The sequence below is a fragment of the Bubalus kerabau genome, chromosome 7, assembly GCF_029407905.1.
Source record: "Bubalus kerabau isolate K-KA32 ecotype Philippines breed swamp buffalo chromosome 7, PCC_UOA_SB_1v2, whole genome shotgun sequence".
Classification (NCBI taxonomy): domain Eukaryota; kingdom Metazoa; phylum Chordata; class Mammalia; order Artiodactyla; family Bovidae; genus Bubalus; species Bubalus kerabau.
The window spans coordinates 84,445,180-84,463,549 of NC_073630.1; the positions used below are offsets into that span (position 1 = coordinate 84,445,180).

Below are 18,370 nucleotides of genomic sequence, written 5' to 3' on the forward strand. Positions count from 1 at the left end.
ATCAAATAATATTATTGACAAACCCAAACCATTTAGCAGTTTATTTCATTTGAGGAAAAATATAAATTCCTTAATACAGCTTATTGGATCTTCCAAAATTTGACCCCTGCAATCATTTCTGCCTCTACACAATTTCTCTACACCATCCTAAATGGACTGTCTTGAGTAATCCTGTATATCTTCTGGCTTCTCAAATTGCTCTCACCAGAGCTGTTTCTTCTTTCTGAAAAACATACTTTCCTACTGTACTCTTTTGACCTGCCTAAATCTCATCCTTCTTCCACATCTCAAATTCTCAAATATCACTTCCCTGAAAGATCTTGATGACCTCAACAAGAGTTTAGCCTTCCACATATATATAGGCATATCTTGTTTTATTTGTGCTTTGAACATATCACTTTTTACAAATTGAAAGTTTGTGGCAACCTTGCATCAAACAAGTCTATTGACACAATTTTTTCTAACAGCATTGCTCACTTAGTGTGTCTATGTCATGTTTTGGTAATTCCAGCAATATTTCAAACTTTTTTATTATTATTAATTTTGTTGTGGGGATCTGTGTTCAGTGATCTTTGATGTTACTATTGTGAAAAGATTATGACTACTGAAGGCTCATATAATAGTTAACGATTTTTAACAATAAAGTATTTCTTAATTAATGTATGTGGATTGCCTTTTTAGACATAAGACTATTGCACAATGAACTACAGTATGGTGTAAACATAATGAAAGGTTGTTGTTGAATCACGCGAATACACCAGGATTCTTGGCCCCCGGAGGAGAAGAATTCAATCCGGGGCCAGAGACAAGGCTTGATCGCTCAGAGCTTTTGTGTAATAAAGTTTTATTAAAGTATAAAGGAGATAGAGAAAGCTTCTGACATAGGCATCAGAAGGGGGCAGAAAGAGTACCCCCTTGCTAGTCTTCAGCTGGATGTTATATAGTCACTAGCAGTCTGTTAATGAAAGAAAGGAATGTCTTATAATTCAGAATAGCACCAGGCCCCTCGCCCATAAGATGCATTTTGGGATAATCTTGGCACCAAATGGTTTATCTTGGGCCATAAAATAATTAACTTGAATCTTAAAGAAGGGCAGACCACCATACAAATAGTTTCATTTACATAGATTAGGGGAACAATATCTGAGTATAACATACTGGTTTGTCAAGTAGGTTTTGGGCCAAGAGGTGGAACCGACTTGGAGACAGAGTTTGGGGTAAAGGCGTAGTACATTAGCATAGCTTAAGACAAACATTTCCATAAGAAAAAGGCATTGGTTATCTCTAGGCTCAAGAATAGCTAACTTCAGGTGAAACCTGGTGTCATTATGGCAACACAGTATTTTAAGAGAAACCTCTCTTTAAATTTGTATAGAGAGGGAAAAAAAATATTGTTAGTTTGTTTCCTCCTGCCGCTTAAGAGAGATAAAAATGTCTGACACTTGCAGGCTATTTCCTCCATTTGGAGACCCCTGGCCTTCCTGCCTGTTACCCTCTCATTCCCCCCTTTTCTTTTAGGAGAATTATGTTGCCTAGGGAAAAGGGGCGTCGTTCTCGTTCCATAACTGCTTCCGAGCTGACAAGGGGCGTTGTCCCTAAATTGGTGAGGCAACATATTCTCCTAATCCTCATATTGAGGATATCTGATCCAGGGGCCCCAAATAGTAGTCAGAGGAAGCTACAGCAGTAGCAGGAGTTTGAGCAACCATTTGTAACTTAAAAGCTTTCATGCGGCTAGAAACAAATCCAGTTATACAATTACAGATGTAGGGAGCCAACAGCAAAAACTCAACATTCAGAATCATAATTAAAAGTCACATTATGTCCATAGTTAAAGTGCAAAGTGTTGCACCAGTCCATTTTAGGGTTGGTAGATGTCATCAGATGAAGAAGAGGCATCGCATGTGATTGCTGTCGAAGGTATTCACAGACTTGGAGAAAGTCTTTTCCTTGAAGTGGGGATTCTACCACGGGAAGCCTTCCACTGACGAAGAGGGGAGGGTTCCACAGACCCAGCAGTTTATCTTTTAGATCCTCTCGAGCTGTATGGTTTAAAGTTAGGAATTGAGAACAATCGTGATCAGGTGTTTCATTTTCCTTCTCAGGAAGGAAAGTGGCAGGATTTAAATTTCCACAAACTTTAAGCTTAGTTACTGGTCCTTCTAACAACAATGACTGATACTTAAGAAGCCTACTGTCTGTCATCCAAATATTAACCTTAGAATTTAAGATTCCACTCACATCATGAGAAGTCAGTACAGTAAGGTTCTGTCCATTAATTATTTTTAAAGCTTCAGGTGTTAATAAAGCCGCTGCCCCAATTACTCTTAGGCAGTGGGGCCACCCACGTGAAACTACATCTAATTCTCTGCTTAGATAAGCAACAGGTTGCTGGTGAGGCCCTCGGGGTTGTGTCAAAACTCCCAATGCCACACCTTTTCTTTCAGTGACAAACAAATTAAATTCTGACCCTGTGGGCAAGCTCAGAGCTGGAGCTTGCAGGAGAGCAGTCTGAAGAACCTTAAAAGCCTTTTGAGTTTCTGGAGACCAAACCAGTTGGTCGGTTTGGGCCTGTTGAGTTTCAGCTATAAGTTTATATAAAGGCCGGGCAAGTTCTCCGTAACCGGAATCCAAATGCGACAGTAACCTGTGATTCCCAAAAATCCTCTCAATTGTCTTAAAGTCATAGATAGGGGGTGATTTAGTATAGGTTTAATTCTCTCAGGGCCTATGGCCCTAGTCCCTTCTGATATGATTAGGCCCAGATATCTAACCGATTGTTGACAAAGCTGAGCCTTTTCTCTTGATGCCTTGTAACCACAGTCCGCCAGAAAGTTTAAGAAATCTTCAGAGGCTCGCGAACAATCTTCCTCTGTCTCAGCACAGAGCAAAATATCATCTACATATTGTAACACCACTGTTTCAGAGCTATTAAAGTTTTGTAGATCTCGTGACAAACTTTGTCCGAATAAGTGAGGACTGTCACAAAATCCCTGGGGCAAAACTGTCCAGGTTAATTGAGAAGCTGGCTGCGTAGTGTCTTCAAAGGCAAATAGGAATTGACTTTCTTCCGCCAAAGGTACTGAATAGAAGGCATCTTTTAAATCAATTACTGAGAAATATTTGGCCCGTTCAGGAATTTCAGACAATAGAGTATAAGGATTAGGCACTACGGGGTGTAAAGGAACTACAGCCTCATTTATTATTCGTAAATCTTGAACTAGTCTCCATTTACCATTCGATTTCTTTATACCCAAAATAGGAGTGTTGCAAGGACTGTTACAGGAAATTAATAGTCCCTGTTCCTTTAAATTTTCAATGATGGGTTTTAACCCTTTTTTAACTTCAGGTTTCAGTGGATACTGCTTCTTATGTGGAAATACGTGCGGGTCTTTGAGCTTAACAACTACAGGAATAGCATTTTGAGCTCGACCCACAGATTTTCCATCCGCCCATACTCTAGGATTTACATTTTGTTCAACTAAAGGGAGAGAAAGGGAGGGCTCCATATTCATGAAAACAGAGGCATGGACCTTGCTCAGTATATCTCTTCCCAAGAGGGGTGAGGGAGATTCTGGCACAATCAGAAACTCGTGTGAAAACAGCACAGAATCCCAGTTGCAAGATAAAGAATAACTGAAATAATACCTTTTGGCTCGTCCAGACAGTCCCATTACGGAAGCGGATCGGGAAGAAAGTGGGCCAGGGGCTTCAGTGAGCACAGAATAAGTTGCCCCAGTATCTAAAAGGAAATCGACGGATTGGCCCCCCACAACTATTAATACCCGGGGTTCCTCAGGTGTAATTAGGACGGGAGCTTGTGTGGGGACCCCCGGGCACCTTCAGTCCTGATTGTCTTGAGAGTCCGACCCGGGAGACCTACGCCTCTGGGGGCAGTCTCTCTTCTAGTGTGGTCCTTTGCAGACCGGACATGGAGCCGGGGGCGGCTTAGATGCCTGAGGGCAATCCCGCTTGAGGTGCCCCTCCTTTCCACAGTAGTAGCAAGCCCATCTCTTTTCACCTGGGCCCCTCTGGGCACTTTTCTCAGGCTGTTTAAGAACGTTTTTCATAGCCATGGCGAAGGCTTCCGCCTTTTCCTTTGTCTTTTTTTGCCTTTCTTTCTTTTCCTCATATTCCCTACCATAATAGACTGTCTGAGCCAGTTGTAACAGAGTATCTAAAGACTGATTTGGTCCATACGCCTGTTTTAATAGCTTACGGCGGATATCTGGAGCCGACTGAGTGAGAAATCTATCTTTTAAGATCACTTTTCCCTCTTCACTTTCGGGATCAATCTCAGTGAATCTGTGAAGGCCTTCTCGCAGTCTATCTAGGAATTTACCAGGAGCTTCTTTTTCCTCCTGTTCTATATCTGTCAATTTGCCATAGTTTAAAGGCTTAGAACGTGCCTGCCTAAGTCCTTCAAGAATACATCTAACAAAATGATTTTGATCCCATCTTTCTTTAGCTGTGTTGTAGTCCCAGTCTGGTTCTATAGTTGGGACCGCCTGATTCTCAGTGGGGAGGGCCGCTATCTCGTTCTCCCTCTTCTCTACTGATTCATTACCAAGCCATTCATCTCCATAAGCAACCGCTTTTCCCAAAACTCGAGTCTTTGACTCGGGAGTCAGCGTTTGTCTCAAGATATACATCACATCCTTCCAAGTGAGGTCATAAAGCAGAGTAACACCTTTAAAAGCTCTAATATATTTTTCTGGGTCATCTAAATAGTCTCCCAGATCCTCCTTGATTCTTTGTATTTCTTGATAAGAGAAAGGCTTATTAACTCTCACAGACTGATTATTTCTCCCGGTGGGTGTTTTATAAAGAGGCAACAGCTTCTGTGGCTGTTCCTCAGTCTCTCTGGCTGCTCTGCGCATATGATCCCAGGGATAGATTGGAGAAACCTGTTTTTCCTCTTCTCTTTGTCTCCTGTCCTCCATCTCATCTCTTACTTCGATGGTCTGAGTTTCTACTGAAACCAGAGTGGTCTGAGGTCGTACTGAGACAGGAGATGTTTGGACCTCCATGTGGGCAGTTTGAATCCCAGTTTGGAGTCCCCAGCACGGGGGCAAAGTAAGAGGACAGGAGGGAGCTGAAGGTTTCACGCCCAAATCTATACCCTTAGGACATAAGTCTGGCATATTTCGCAGAGAGTAAAAGGGCAACACATATGCTACTTCTACCCATTTCCCTTGTTCCTTACAGAACCGGTCTAATTGTAGAACAGTATTATACTTAAGAGACCCTCTAACTGGCCACCGTTCGCTGTCCTCCAATGGATACCGTGGCCATGCAGTATCACATAGGAAGACCAGGTGTGTCTTCTTTAAGCCCTGGGGATCAAATCTATCCCAGTTTTTCAGGATACAGTTCAAAGGAGTGAGGCTGGAATTGTTAGCTCCCATCTGTAAGAGAGAAAAAAGCGACCAGCGCCATTTTTTCTACCGGAGGCGTCCCTCCCTGCTCTAGATGGGGGTTTAGACAGACGTTACACCAAAAGCTTTTCCTTCCTGGTCGGACTTAGTCTGTCCCTTACCGACGCAGGCGCCGTACTCGTCCCTCCCGGTTCTACCACCGAGATGGGGTGGGGATGTACCAGGGGTAGACTTGATAGCATCCCTACTTGACGTCCAGCTCTTCACCCTTAACCTTGTTTGCCTCTGATGTCACCTGGGGTGAATCAGAGTAACCTTCCGGAATGCCTCCCAAGCTAAAACCGCTGTGGGAAACATTTGTCACCTGAGTGCCTGTGCACGACCCTGAGCATTTTTTTGACTACAATAAGACCGACGCGAACATAAAACTGAGATGTTCTTTTCAAGCATCACCACACCAGTATAACAGCCTCCTCTGATCCACTAAGAGCCGGCGTTACCCATCGCAGTCCTAATCTGCGTAACCTTTAACCTCAGAGATGTTCTGGGGGCTAGAGCTCCATCTAGCTTCCGAACTTTCGATTTCTAGCGAGGCTAGGCGCTTTCTTGAATACCAATCTAAGTTTGGGACCTAAGCCACAGTATACAGTAACAATATAGATCACAAGTCTCTCGAAAGTCTATGATCCGATAGATTAGGTTAGTACTTCTAATTCTCAAGGAGTTATGAAATGGTCAAAGAGACCGAAAAGTTTGACCGAGAAAGGAGAGTTCGGTCCACACGCTTTGCCCATTTCTGGTCGGTTCCCGAAGGAGACATTGGGTGCCTCTTGGCATTGGCAGGTCGGTATAACGCCCCGACAGGTTTCTGCCATAAGCCGTATGAGATCACTGTGGAACCGCAGAGCAGGGCCCCTTACTTGCTTCACGCAGGGCCTGCCATTCATTCACACAAGCACACAGTAGAGTTAGTAAAGCACAGCAGAAAACGTGTTCGTTAAGAGAACAAAGAACTAAAGCTCCAAGCATCCTTACCTTGTCCTGAAGGATCCCGGACGAGCCCCCAAGATGAAAGGTTGTTGTTGAATCACGCGAATACACCAGGATTCTTGGCCCCCGGAGGAGAAGAATTCAATCCGGGGCCAGAGACAAGGCTTGATCGCTCAGAGCTTTTGTGTAATAAAGTTTTATTAAAGTATAAAGGAGATAGAGAAAGCTTCTGACATAGGCATCAGAAGGGGGCAGAAAGAGTACCCCCTTGCTAGTCTTCAGCTGGATGTTATATAGTCACTAGCAGTCTGTTAATGAAAGAAAGGAATGTCTTATAATTCAGAATAGCACCAGGCCCCTCGCCCATAAGATGCATTTTGGGATAATCTTGGCACCAAATGGTTTATCTTGGGCCATAAAATAATTAACTTGAATCTTAAAGAAGGGCAGACCACCATACAAATAGTTTCATTTACATAGATTAGGGGAACAATATCTGAGTATAACATACTGGTTTGTCAAGTAGGTTTTGGGCCAAGAGGTGGAACCGACTTGGAGACAGAGTTTGGGGTAAAGGCGTAGTACATTAGCATAGCTTAAGACAAACATTTCCATAAGAAAAAGGCATTGGTTATCTCTAGGCTCAAGAATAGCTAACTTCAGGTGAAACCTGGTGTCATTATGGCAACACAGTATTTTAAGAGAAACCTCTCTTTAAATTTGTATAGAGAGGGAAAAAAAATATTGTTAGTTTGTTTCCTCCTGCCGCTTAAGAGAGATAAAAATGTCTGACACTTGCAGGCTATTTCCTCCATTTGGAGACCCCTGGCCTTCCTGCCTGTTACCCTCTCAATAAGTCGTTTTTTTTGCACTGTGCTGTGGGGTCGCAAAGAGTCAGACACGACTGAGCGACTGATCTGATCCGATCTGTGGTGTTCTGAGTCACTCAGTTGTGTCCGACTTTGTGATCCCATGAACTGTGCCCCCTTGCTCCTCTGTCCATGGAGATTCTCCAGGCAAGAATACTGGAGTGGGTGGCCATGCCCTCCTTCAGAGTATCTTCCCAACCCAGGGATTAAACCCAGGTCCCCCACATTGCAAGTGGATTCTTTACTGTCTGAGCCACCAGTGTGATTCACTTTATTGCATTATTCACTCTACCATTAAGGTCTAAAACTGTACCTGAAATATCTCTGAGGTATGCCTGTGTTATATTATCCTGTGGTTTCACTATTGCAAATATCAATAAATAGTGAAAGAATATTATGTTTAACTAAGTAATACTTGTAAATGAATAATCACATATCCATGAACTGACATCTAATATCAAGGGCATAGAGACTGCAGAAGAAAAATATGAGATAAATTAAAAGGCCTCTTATATGGCTATTTCTATTGAAAGAACTACAGCACTATTTCAGCAAACTAAGAAAGATGACAGATCTTCCTTGTTTTATGATGGGATAATGATCATAAACCCATCCTAAATTGAAAATATCATAAAGTCAAAAACCCATTTATTACACCTGACCTACCAAACATCATAGCCTAGCTTAGTCTACCATAAATGTTCTCAGAACACTTACATTAAGTTACAAGTAAGCAAAATCATCTAATACAAAGCCAATTTTATACTAAGTATTAAATATCTCATGTACTTTATCAAATACTGTATATGAAAAGCAGAAAAGTTGTTTGTACAGAATGGTTGCAGGTGTATCCACTGTTCGCACTGCATGGCTGACTGGGGCCTGCAGCTCACCGCCACTGCCCAGCATCATGACACAGCATCACTGCATGTCTCTAGCCTGGACAAAGACCAAAATTCAAAATTCCAAGTATGACTTCTACTGAATGTATATCACTTTTGCACCATCATAAGGTTGAAAAATCAAAAGTAAAACCATTATAGCCTTGTGGATAGTATTTATTTTAAAGGCAGCAAAAGCTCTTAATCTTGATATTAGAAGGCACTGATGGCAAAATTGATATTTTAGCACATAGCAATATCTTTGCCTAACATCAGCAGCATAGATGTCATTCTTAATAAAGCAACTGGCAACATCACCAGGTTAACAACATAGTATGAGGCAGTTGCAGCTAGGAAGATATATTTGTAAAGTAACTGTGAGATTATTCACTTGAGAATTCCAAGATGCTTGGGATAAATCAGCATTAGATAAAGAAGTTAATTTCTCACAAGTACATGGACTGAGAATATCCTGGCCCTATCAATAATCTCAGTTTTGTATTTGTGTGTAGCATAGGAAAAACCTGATATGAGATTGCATGAAGGAACCATAATTCTGTGGGTAATTTTCCTTAATAAAACATTTCTGGAACTTGAATGAGAACATTAATATGTATTATTGAATTGTATATTAAGAAAGGAAGAGCTATTATTGAAGCTCAGAGCATTTTCCCTTTTAGGGAGCCATTAAATATAAATCTTTAGGTTAAATCTCTAAGATTTCTTCCAAATCTAAATTAATCAATGATTTTCCTCTCCAGTTTAAAAAAAAAAAAAAAAAAACAGGGAAAAAAAGGTCACTGTCTAGGCATATAAGGGAAACACATTACAAGGAAAAAAACCAGGAATGAAAATAAGGTAAATAGGTAGAAGGATCAAAATATGTAAGTTAATCCCAATTTTATTTGAACTATTCTGTTTGCAAACAGCCCTTCCCAGTAGATTCTCATCTATTCCAGAAGTATCTCTGTAGTATCAGTTGTTGTATTTACTACAAAGCATTGGTTGGAGATGATGAGAATAAAGGTGATGATCATGATGGCAATTATATGAAGACACAAAAGGATAAGGAACAGAATAAAGAGAAAAGTGGAGCCTTTGGATTTTATATGTTAATGCCAACTACTTAAATCCATATCTACTATTACAGATTAGCAAAACCCTTGCTAATAACTTAAATAGAGGAATTCCAAACTTCAGTTTCATAAAAGTAAGGACCACCAGGAGCAGGGTATCAACTGGAGGTCATGTGGAAATAAAGTAGCAGATCCCTAAATGATGTGACAAAGTCACTCCTTATCAAAGGAAGGCCCATTCTGAGTTACTACATACTGGCATAAGCCTTTTGAATCAGAGAACTGACTACTGGGAATTGAAAGAATGGGTTTTAAAAGAGCATGAGAAAATAGGTGGAAAAATACATTGCAGACAATGAAATAATCTGAAAATGCTAGTCAATATTATATCAATGTTAAATTCCTTTGTGATGATGATGTTAATGTTGTTGTGTAAAATAATACCTTTCTCTTGTTCTGAGCAAGAGGTCTTCAATCTTTTCTGGAAATGGCCCGATAGTTAATATTTGTAATTTTGCAGGTCTCAGGTACAACTATTCAAGTCTGCTGTTATGACATGAAAGCAGGCACAAACAATAAAGTTATTTACAAATACAGCTGGTGGGCCAGATTTGGCCTATGGACCACAGTTTACAAAGAAAGGAAATATCACATCTGTGAGATGTCACCCAATGACATTCCCCATATGTACAAATGCACACACACACACACATAAAAACATAAGTTAATATGTATCAGTTCATTTAATCCTCAGGAAAAATGAGGATATATATATATATATATATATATAATATATACTCTATTTTTATTTCCAATTCCTAAGTGAAAAAATGAAGGCAAACACACACACCTTAATTAACATTTTGAAAATCACAGATATAGACATTAGGAGATCCAGAAATTGAGTCATGACAATCTAATTCCAGAGGCTGTGACATTAATGGTTTAAAGATGTCTGTAGGAATATATATTGGGGCTTCCCAGGTGTGCTAGTGGTAAAGAACCCGCTTGCCAATGCAGGAAACTTAAGAGAGGGAGGTGTGATCCCTGGGTCAAGAAAATCCCCTGGAGGAGGGTATGTCAGCCCATTCTTGCCTGGAGAATCCTATGGACAGGAATATATAATGTGTAATTTCAATGCCATAACCTAAAATATGATCACAAGTATGCTATTTATTCTCTAAGCTTTGTTTTACTACAACTAAAATGGGGGGTGTTGAGAAGAGACGTTTTAGCCCTTAAGCAAAATAAGAAGAATGTACATAATGGCATCTTTGCTCTTTTAGATAAAAAAAGGGTATGATTTTATAAAAAGTTACTGCATCCTGACCCAATTACTGAATGAATGTGAATTAGGTCATCACTCTTTAATGGACTGCATTCTCAGCAGAAGCTCTTGCATTGCCCTTGCATCGAGCTCAGAGGAAAACAGCCACTCTCTAATGTGTCTGGTGCCTTATCAAGATTACCGCACTGCTTGTTACGTGCTTCCTCACGAAATGCATGCCAATAGTTATGCTTAATCATTTTACTCAAGAGCACTAAAACTAATAGCCCTTGTTTTAAGCACATGAAAATCCATAGATCTGTTCAGAAACAGTGCATTACTTGGCATTCTGTTTCTAAAAGGGTATGAGGTAATATTAGATATGTCTATTCTCTGGGGCTCAAAGAGGGAAGAAATACGTATAACACCATTGAGGACTATATTAGAGATAAGGCTCCTGCCAGAAGAGAAATTTTTAACTGTAGTATCATTTCTCTCAGCTGTTGAGTCAATTCAATTTAATATATCAATGGCATGAAGTATTATGTTATCTAATGATATAAACTAAGTATCAGTGTTATATGGTGTAAATAATACTTATAAGTCCTGAGCTCTACACAACTAAACACTGGAACAACTTTATGCATTTCTTATTTCCTTCAGTTTTATCTTACTTTGATATGGTTCTCCAGATAGCATGCATGAAACAAATTAAAAACCTTATGTCTGTCTCTACTAATTGATAATGCTTTGGTTAATGTATATATTTCTAGTCATGCTATGGTGGTTTTGATAAAATATCGTATTTTATAGATCCTTGTTGTTATTGTTCCAGTGGTTAAATTGTGTCTGATTCTTTGTGATTCCACAGGCTGCAGAATGCTAGACTTCCTTGTCCTTCACTCTCTCCCAGAGTTTGTTCAAATTCATGTCCATTGTGTCAATGATACCATCCAACCACCCCATCCTCTGAGGCCTACTTCTCCTCTGACCCTCAATCTTTCCCAGCATCAGGGTCTTTTCAAATGAGTCAGCTGTTTGCATAATGTGGCCAAAGTATTGGAGCCTCAGCTTCTGCATAGTCTTTCCAATGAATATTCAGGGTTGATTTCCTTTAGGATTGACTGGTTTGATCCCCTTGCTGTCCAAAGGACTCTTAAGAGTCCTCTCCAGCACCAGTTATAGATCCTATGACTAAACAAAGCAAATATTCAAGTTTTGTTTCCTTATGTCCAGAAATGCAGTCCAACCCCAAACTGAACATTTTATTCTATATATTTCTAGCATTTTTGAAAGGCTAATACCAATGATTTATTTTATTTTAGTGTAATTAGTTTGAGTATAAGACATAAGAAGTTTTATGAGAATCAATTCTCATTTAATGTCATAGAACTTCAAACTTTCAAACTCTCATAATTTCACTCTTCCAGGCTTCAGAGTTTTTCCTCCATGGGTGAGAACTCAAGCTCAAACTGGGAAATTGCACTCACAGAACATTCTTTAGGCTGACAGTGCCACATACTAGCTCAAGGGATAATTTGCATGTCTGAACTAAGCTCCAAATACCAGGACTAAGAGGGGAGGGATCTTTGTAGAGCAAGAACTCTCAGTAGAAAACATTTCCAGTTATTACCCTTCATATCTTATAACTATGACAAGGACATTTAGCAATGGGAGATGATTAAGTTTTCATACACTTTTCTTCCATGGTACCTCTGTTTTCCTTGATTTTAAACAAAAAAGCTGCTCTTCCATTTGCCTCTTAAGGCATTTGGATCATCAAACAGGCATTTCCATTTGATCTCACAGGCTGGTACTCATGGGTTTTGCACTAATTAAAGATGATAAGGTGAAAGTGAGACAGAGAAGGTCCAAACTGTTCATCTAATAGTAAGAGTGTGTATTCCTCAAAATAAGCAAATGCTACAGTAACTTTAAAGTACCCCCTTGACACTTTGAAGTCATCTGCTATACTGGCAAGTCTAAAATGAGACCCAGCCAAGACAGACATTAGCATGTCAAAGAATAAGCTTCATTTTCACTGTGAGGACTCTATTTGAAGTCTTGTACTCAATGGCGTGGTACTCAGGAGGCAGCTGAATTGCATGCTGTTATTCCAGATGTGCATTGTCTCAGTAGAAATACAATTTCACAGTCATTAAACATGTTAGGTTCATCAAGAGACTCCTGGAGCAGAAAGTCTGACAGAAGTACTTCAAAATCTTGATAGAAGATTTGTCTATTGATCAGTTTATTGGTTTTTATTATCTTGATATTAGACTGCTATTTCAACATATTGTTATAATCAAAGTAATTGATTAACCTTGTCTATTTCTACTGAATACTGTACAGAAATATCTGGGGTATTATATCTCAATGAAGTAATTGCAGTTATTAGCTGAGTTTCTTTTCTTCTGGAATGTATATGTAGGTAACTTGTTAATCCATGCTGGCATAAGTATATTTGCTAAATCTTTTCACTAATGATAATGCTGGATTCTTGTCTTTAAGCCAAATTTCTACCTAAATTGAGTAAAATCTCTAAGAATTTAGCAAGCAAACTATTAAAAGACAAATAGAGAAATAATGGGAAATTATCCTTCACCCAGAGACCACATTTTCAAAATGTAAAAAGGCAAAGATGATCTTAGGAATTCAGTGGGATCTCAATTCCTAAAAATAAACAAACACAAAGAAATAAAAGTAAATATAACATGATAATTAGTTTTATGAAATTGCAGGATAAAATAATTTCAATGATAATTTTACACTATTTTAGAATCTTCTTATGTCCTTTACTTTCAGTGAAAGATAAATATATTTCTGATTACATTAGTTTTATCCACATATAATAACATGAGGCAATGGTAAAGGTGGAATGGAATTTATTTTGTTTTACTTCCTAATTTTCTCACATTAAAATTAGATATTTCTCATAGATGTCATTATATCAACATTTTTGGAAATGTTTTATCTTTCTTCTTGCTTCAGTATAAAACATACTATATCTCACTGTAGACAATTTGGAAAGTACAGCAAAAGTAAATAATCCCATTATTTAAATAACAATGTTATCATGATGATATTTTTTGTAGTATTTTACTTTCATATGTATATATAACTCCAAAATTCTTGAAAGATAATATACACTATCTTGTTAGATAATATATATTGATTTTTGTCAATCGTCTATAATTATCAGAACCATTGTCTCATTTGTTAAAAATTAATCAAACAAGGACTACTAATACCATATCATGTAAATTTATATTTATTTTTTATAATTGCTCTATCATTAAACTTTTGGTTGGTTCTACATTTTTGATACAACATGATCTACACAGTATATCCAAGTATATGAATTTTTGCTGATATATTTATATTTTCTTGCTATAGATTACTAAATGAAAAATTGTGAAAACAATTTTGATAAAAATAAATATGCTTCTTTTACTAAATTTCTCATTATCACTTCTCTTCAGTCATTAAGAAGCCATCTATTTATTTAATATAAGTTAAAACCTATTGTCACCATTGTTATGCACCTTTCTCTATAGTCTTAAGATAATTTTTTCAAGATTTTATACTTCATGCATACTCAAACCTTTATGTGTCAATTAAATCATCTGATATACAGTGTAAACAAACAAAGTATTGTATCCACTCATCTCTGAGTAATTCTCAGACTCAAATTATAGCTATATGCAATGCTGGAAACTGTACAATCAGGAACTGAAGAGACCTGGCTTCCCTGGTGGCTCAGAAGGTAAAAGATTGAAGAGACTTACTGCTGCTTATCATTTTCCTTAAAAGCATGATTTCACAAAGCAGAGTATTAACGATTATCAGAGAAAGCTAGTTTATAGCTCCATGGACGATTTTGTAGTGGGGCTTCCCAGGTGGTGCTAGTGGCAAAGAACCTGCCTGCCAATGCAGGAGACATAAGAGATGCAGGTTCAATCCCTGGATTAGGAAGATCCCCTGGAGGAGGGCATGGTAACCCACTTGCCTGGAAAATCCTATGGACAGATGAACCTGGCAGGCTACAGTCCATAGGGTCACAAAGAGTCAGACACAACTGAAGTGACTTAGCACACATGCACAATTTTGTGGTATATAGTGATCTGAATGCATTGTGTGAAAAAGTATATTTTCATATATCTGTCCAAGGAAATAAAATATGCTGGAAAACAGTTTCTCCAGTATTAATATAAAGTACACACACACAAAATACATTAAACCTAGTAAGAAGAAAACTATTAATGATAAACATGATTTTTCCTTAGTTCTTAGAAAATTTTTCTTCACTTATTTTAATTTTCAAAATATGTTCTCTCTGTCTTATTTTGATTTTAACAGTGAAGGATAAACTTCCTGTTTCAAAGTCTTGTTTGCATATTTGAATGCAGTTAAGAAGCAACATAGAATATAGGAAATGCCTCATGTAACAGGGCAAATGACTTTCTTTTTCTCAGTTTATCTGGTGACACTACCAAACTCTTTTATTATAATGAAAAATTGCTAGACTCACTTGTACATATTAATTTGCCTCTCAGAATTTGTTGCAAATAAACGTTAGTTCAGTGCTCACTGTGCCCACTATCAGGATATGAGAGCAACTATTTAAAAATCTTTATTTTTTGAATATATTATTTTAATTGACCACCATGTGGAATTTCCCAAGTATGCCTCTTCATTTATCCAGATGGCTTTAAAATATGGTTCCTTTGCAGTGTCTTAAGCGGACATGAATAAGTTTAACCTATACTAATAATAATCTTCTATATAACAATAATTCTCTATTCTAACTAATTCTCTTATTTACGATAAATATCTCTTGGTTTGGTCTTAGTATTGCTTTCCAATTCCTTAGCAAGTTGAGACATACCTAACTGAAGCTGTAATTGTACCTGATAACTGGTAACCCCTTGGAATGGTGGTTTTTATGGGAACTGCTGCTGGACTTTCTTCCTCAAACTAACAGAATACAAATCTAAATTGAATAATTAAAGACAAAGTATCTGATGCTGTGTAGTAGCATTCAAGCAAAGAAATCTCTTGCTGTGTTCACCTTTTTTCTCATTTTAAAAGAAAATTAGAGAACTGTATCAATAAGAACCCTATGAAACAAGTATCATGTTTCTGGCCTATGGAGTTATAGTGTGTTTTAAAATAATTCTTCCTTGTAGAATTAATAGAGAGGAAGAAGAAATATAACATTTGAAACTTGAATATTTATATCAGGAACACTAATTAAAAAATGTAAAATTCAACAGGATCCTAGGTAAAACTTATTTTCATATATATAATCCCTTGAATAACCTGATAAAATTGAAAGATGCCAATTTCTTCATTAACTTAATCTTTTAAAAAATTTATTGTGATGTTCATATGGATAGAATAAAGACCTAATTCCTAGATAATAATTGCCCTCTATTAGAGAACTTAAAATTATAATGTTTTTAACAAAAATATAAATTCTACTAAAAAATGTCACCTTTAGATACTCTGTTCAGTTCAGTTCAGTCGCTCAATCATGTCCAGTTCTTTGTGACCCCATGAAGCACAGGTCTCCAGGCCTCCCTGTTCATCAGCAACTCCCAGAGTTTACCCAAACTCATGTCCACTGAGTCGGTGATGCCAAACAACCATCTTATCTTCCATTGTCCCCTTCTCCTCCTGCCCTCAATCTTTCCCAGCATCAGAGTCTTTTCTAATGAGTCAGCTCTTCACATCAGGTGGCCAAAGTATTGGAGTTTCAGCTTCAACATCAGTCCTTCCAATGAACACTCAGGACTGATCGCCTTTAGAATGGACTGGTTGGATCTCCTTGCAGCCCAAGAGACTCTCAAGAATCTTCAACACCACAGTTAAAAAGCATCAGTTCTTCTGCACTCAGCTTTATTTATAGTCCAACTCTCACATCCATACATGACTACTGGAAAAACCATAGCCTTGGCTAGATGGACCTCTGTTGGCAAAGTAATGTCTCTGCTTTTTAATATGCTATCTAGGTTGGTCATAACTTTGTTACCAATGTATAAAGGAGTGGAGGAATATTTTATCTATGCTTTTCCCCCGATACCCACATGCTCTCTCCTCCTAAGAGACTAATGAAAGGTCATCAGACTTGGGTGTTCTTCTGCTTGTCTGAGAGAGTCTGATATTTCTGTCTTCCCCGTGGTAGCTCAGCTAAGTTTCCTTCATCTACAAGTTCAATATTCCCTTTTTTAAATTATCTAATCCCTTTAGAAGAAAGTATATTTGGAATCTCATCTTTTCCTTCTCCTGATCCTCTGTTTCCAACCCACCGCACCCTTCTCTGTTTACCCTTCTCTCCCTGCACACACTAGATGCACTGAACACCCAGTTCCCAACCTTATGGGCAAGAGGGGTGATCTGCAATGGGTCCTCCTGCTGGAGACATGACATACAGCATTCTTGTGGGGAAATAAACACATCAGGAGGAGAGCTGATAAGATTGTGTTCATGTAGAACCCTCCCATCTCATATTGTTTACTCAACCATAGGCTGGACTTTTGCCTACCAGTAGATGCTTTCTTTGTCAGTTTTCTGCTTTGAAGTACTCTGTCTGATTCTAGTAGTGTATATACTTAGTTCAAATACTATCTTATGGGTATTAGGTATAAATGTTTTTAAACAGGAAAACAATGTAAGCATTGCAATATTTAATGCAATATGTTGACTGCAAGAAGCAGAGAGATTTAAACCATCACAATCATCTAATTATATTCAGAGACTTAGATTGGGGAATATAAATAAAGAAAAACAATAATATATGGTGCAATGATAAGGCTGAGAGCAAAAGTGTAGCACTGGATTATGAAGTCAAAATGAAAGAAGCTTTGGAGAGGCAGCTTTTTAGAGATAATTCATCTCAATATGATCTGATGAGGTGATATTAAGGTGTAGGTGATTTAAAAGCCTGAAAATCAAAGGAAAGCAGAGTATTCGATGCTTGACCCAGTAGCAGAATGTATCTTAGAGGAAAGAGAAAAGATTTCAGCTAACTAAAGGAGTTTTCTCACTGAGTTCTGTAGGATTCCTACAACAACATAAGCCCCAAAGGAGTAGACACATCTCCTCTCACTTTACAACAGAATGTAAGCAGTCAGTACTGCGAAGATTGAGCCTTGTGTAAATAGAGTGGATTGCATGAATCTGCACACTAGTGCCAAATCCTCACCTAAGCAGATACTGCAAGCAGGTTCAATGTGTCTACAACTACCTGAGAGAGCAAAAGAGCCTTGGTGTTGTAACTGTGAGATTAACACTTGGTTAGTGGAACACAGGACACCAGGTAATGAGCTGAGGTGCAATAGCTGACCACAGAGAAAATTGAAATAGACAAATTTATCCTTTACAGGTCCTGGAGGAAGTACAGTGTAGGCTTAGGGGCCACACAGGGAGCTGAAGGCAGAGTGCAGACAGGGAAAGACAAGACCTGGGGCACACATCTTTATTAAAGTCTGTGGGCAGAGTGTTGGGCAAAGGTTGAATTGGTCAATTCATACAAAAAAAAAACAAAAAAAAAACAAGCATGGTTTTGTTAAGGTCCAAATGTGTCTTATATAAAAGGCACACAAGGAAAAGGCAGTGGGTGGCAGGAAAGCCTATTAATCACAAAGGCTGTTGGAAAGTCATATCAGGAACTTATATTTGCTTGTGACTCTGTGATGTGACTAGGGCAAGCACTTGCATGAGGGGGCTTATTGTTACTTTAAAGTTCTTTTAGGCCATTTGGCCAAACAAAATGAACGCTGAGGCAGCAATACCATGACATAGCCTCAGTAAACTCTTAACTTTTGTTTGGAAAGAAGCCAGTATGATGGCCACATCAGCAGCAAAAGACCAGTATGAGATATCCCTTGGAGCATCATAAAAGTAA

At 38.4% G+C, this 18,370-nt stretch overlaps 1 protein-coding gene and 1 long non-coding RNA gene across 2 annotated transcripts; both read right to left on the reverse strand.

Annotated features, from left to right (window-relative positions):
- Window positions 1-823: 823 nt before the first annotated feature.
- LOC129657918 (uncharacterized) lies at window positions 824-4,980 on the reverse strand. The gene is made up of 3 exons (XM_055588688.1): window positions 3,649-4,980; window positions 1,318-2,042; window positions 824-1,284 (listed from the first exon to the last, which is right to left on the reverse strand). Exon 1 carries the CDS (start codon window positions 4,941-4,943, stop codon window positions 3,906-3,908), a length of 1,038 nt encoding a protein of 345 aa, XP_055444663.1. The 5' UTR covers window positions 4,944-4,980; the 3' UTR covers window positions 824-1,284; window positions 1,318-2,042; window positions 3,649-3,905.
- Window positions 4,981-6,004: 1,024 nt separating this feature from the next.
- Window positions 6,005-7,216, reverse strand: LOC129657919 (uncharacterized). Its single transcript, XR_008717169.1, has 3 exons — window positions 7,039-7,216; window positions 6,414-7,005; window positions 6,005-6,314 (listed from the first exon to the last, which is right to left on the reverse strand). It is a non-coding gene; the product is annotated as an uncharacterized LOC129657919 (long non-coding RNA).
- Window positions 7,217-18,370: the final 11,154 nt, after the last annotated feature.

Bases quoted from the DNA above. Each gene is read 5' to 3' on its own strand.
- LOC129657918 (XM_055588688.1), bottom strand. From the start codon at position 4,943: ATGGAGGACAGGAGACAAAGAGAAGAGGAAAAACAGGTTTCTCCAATC.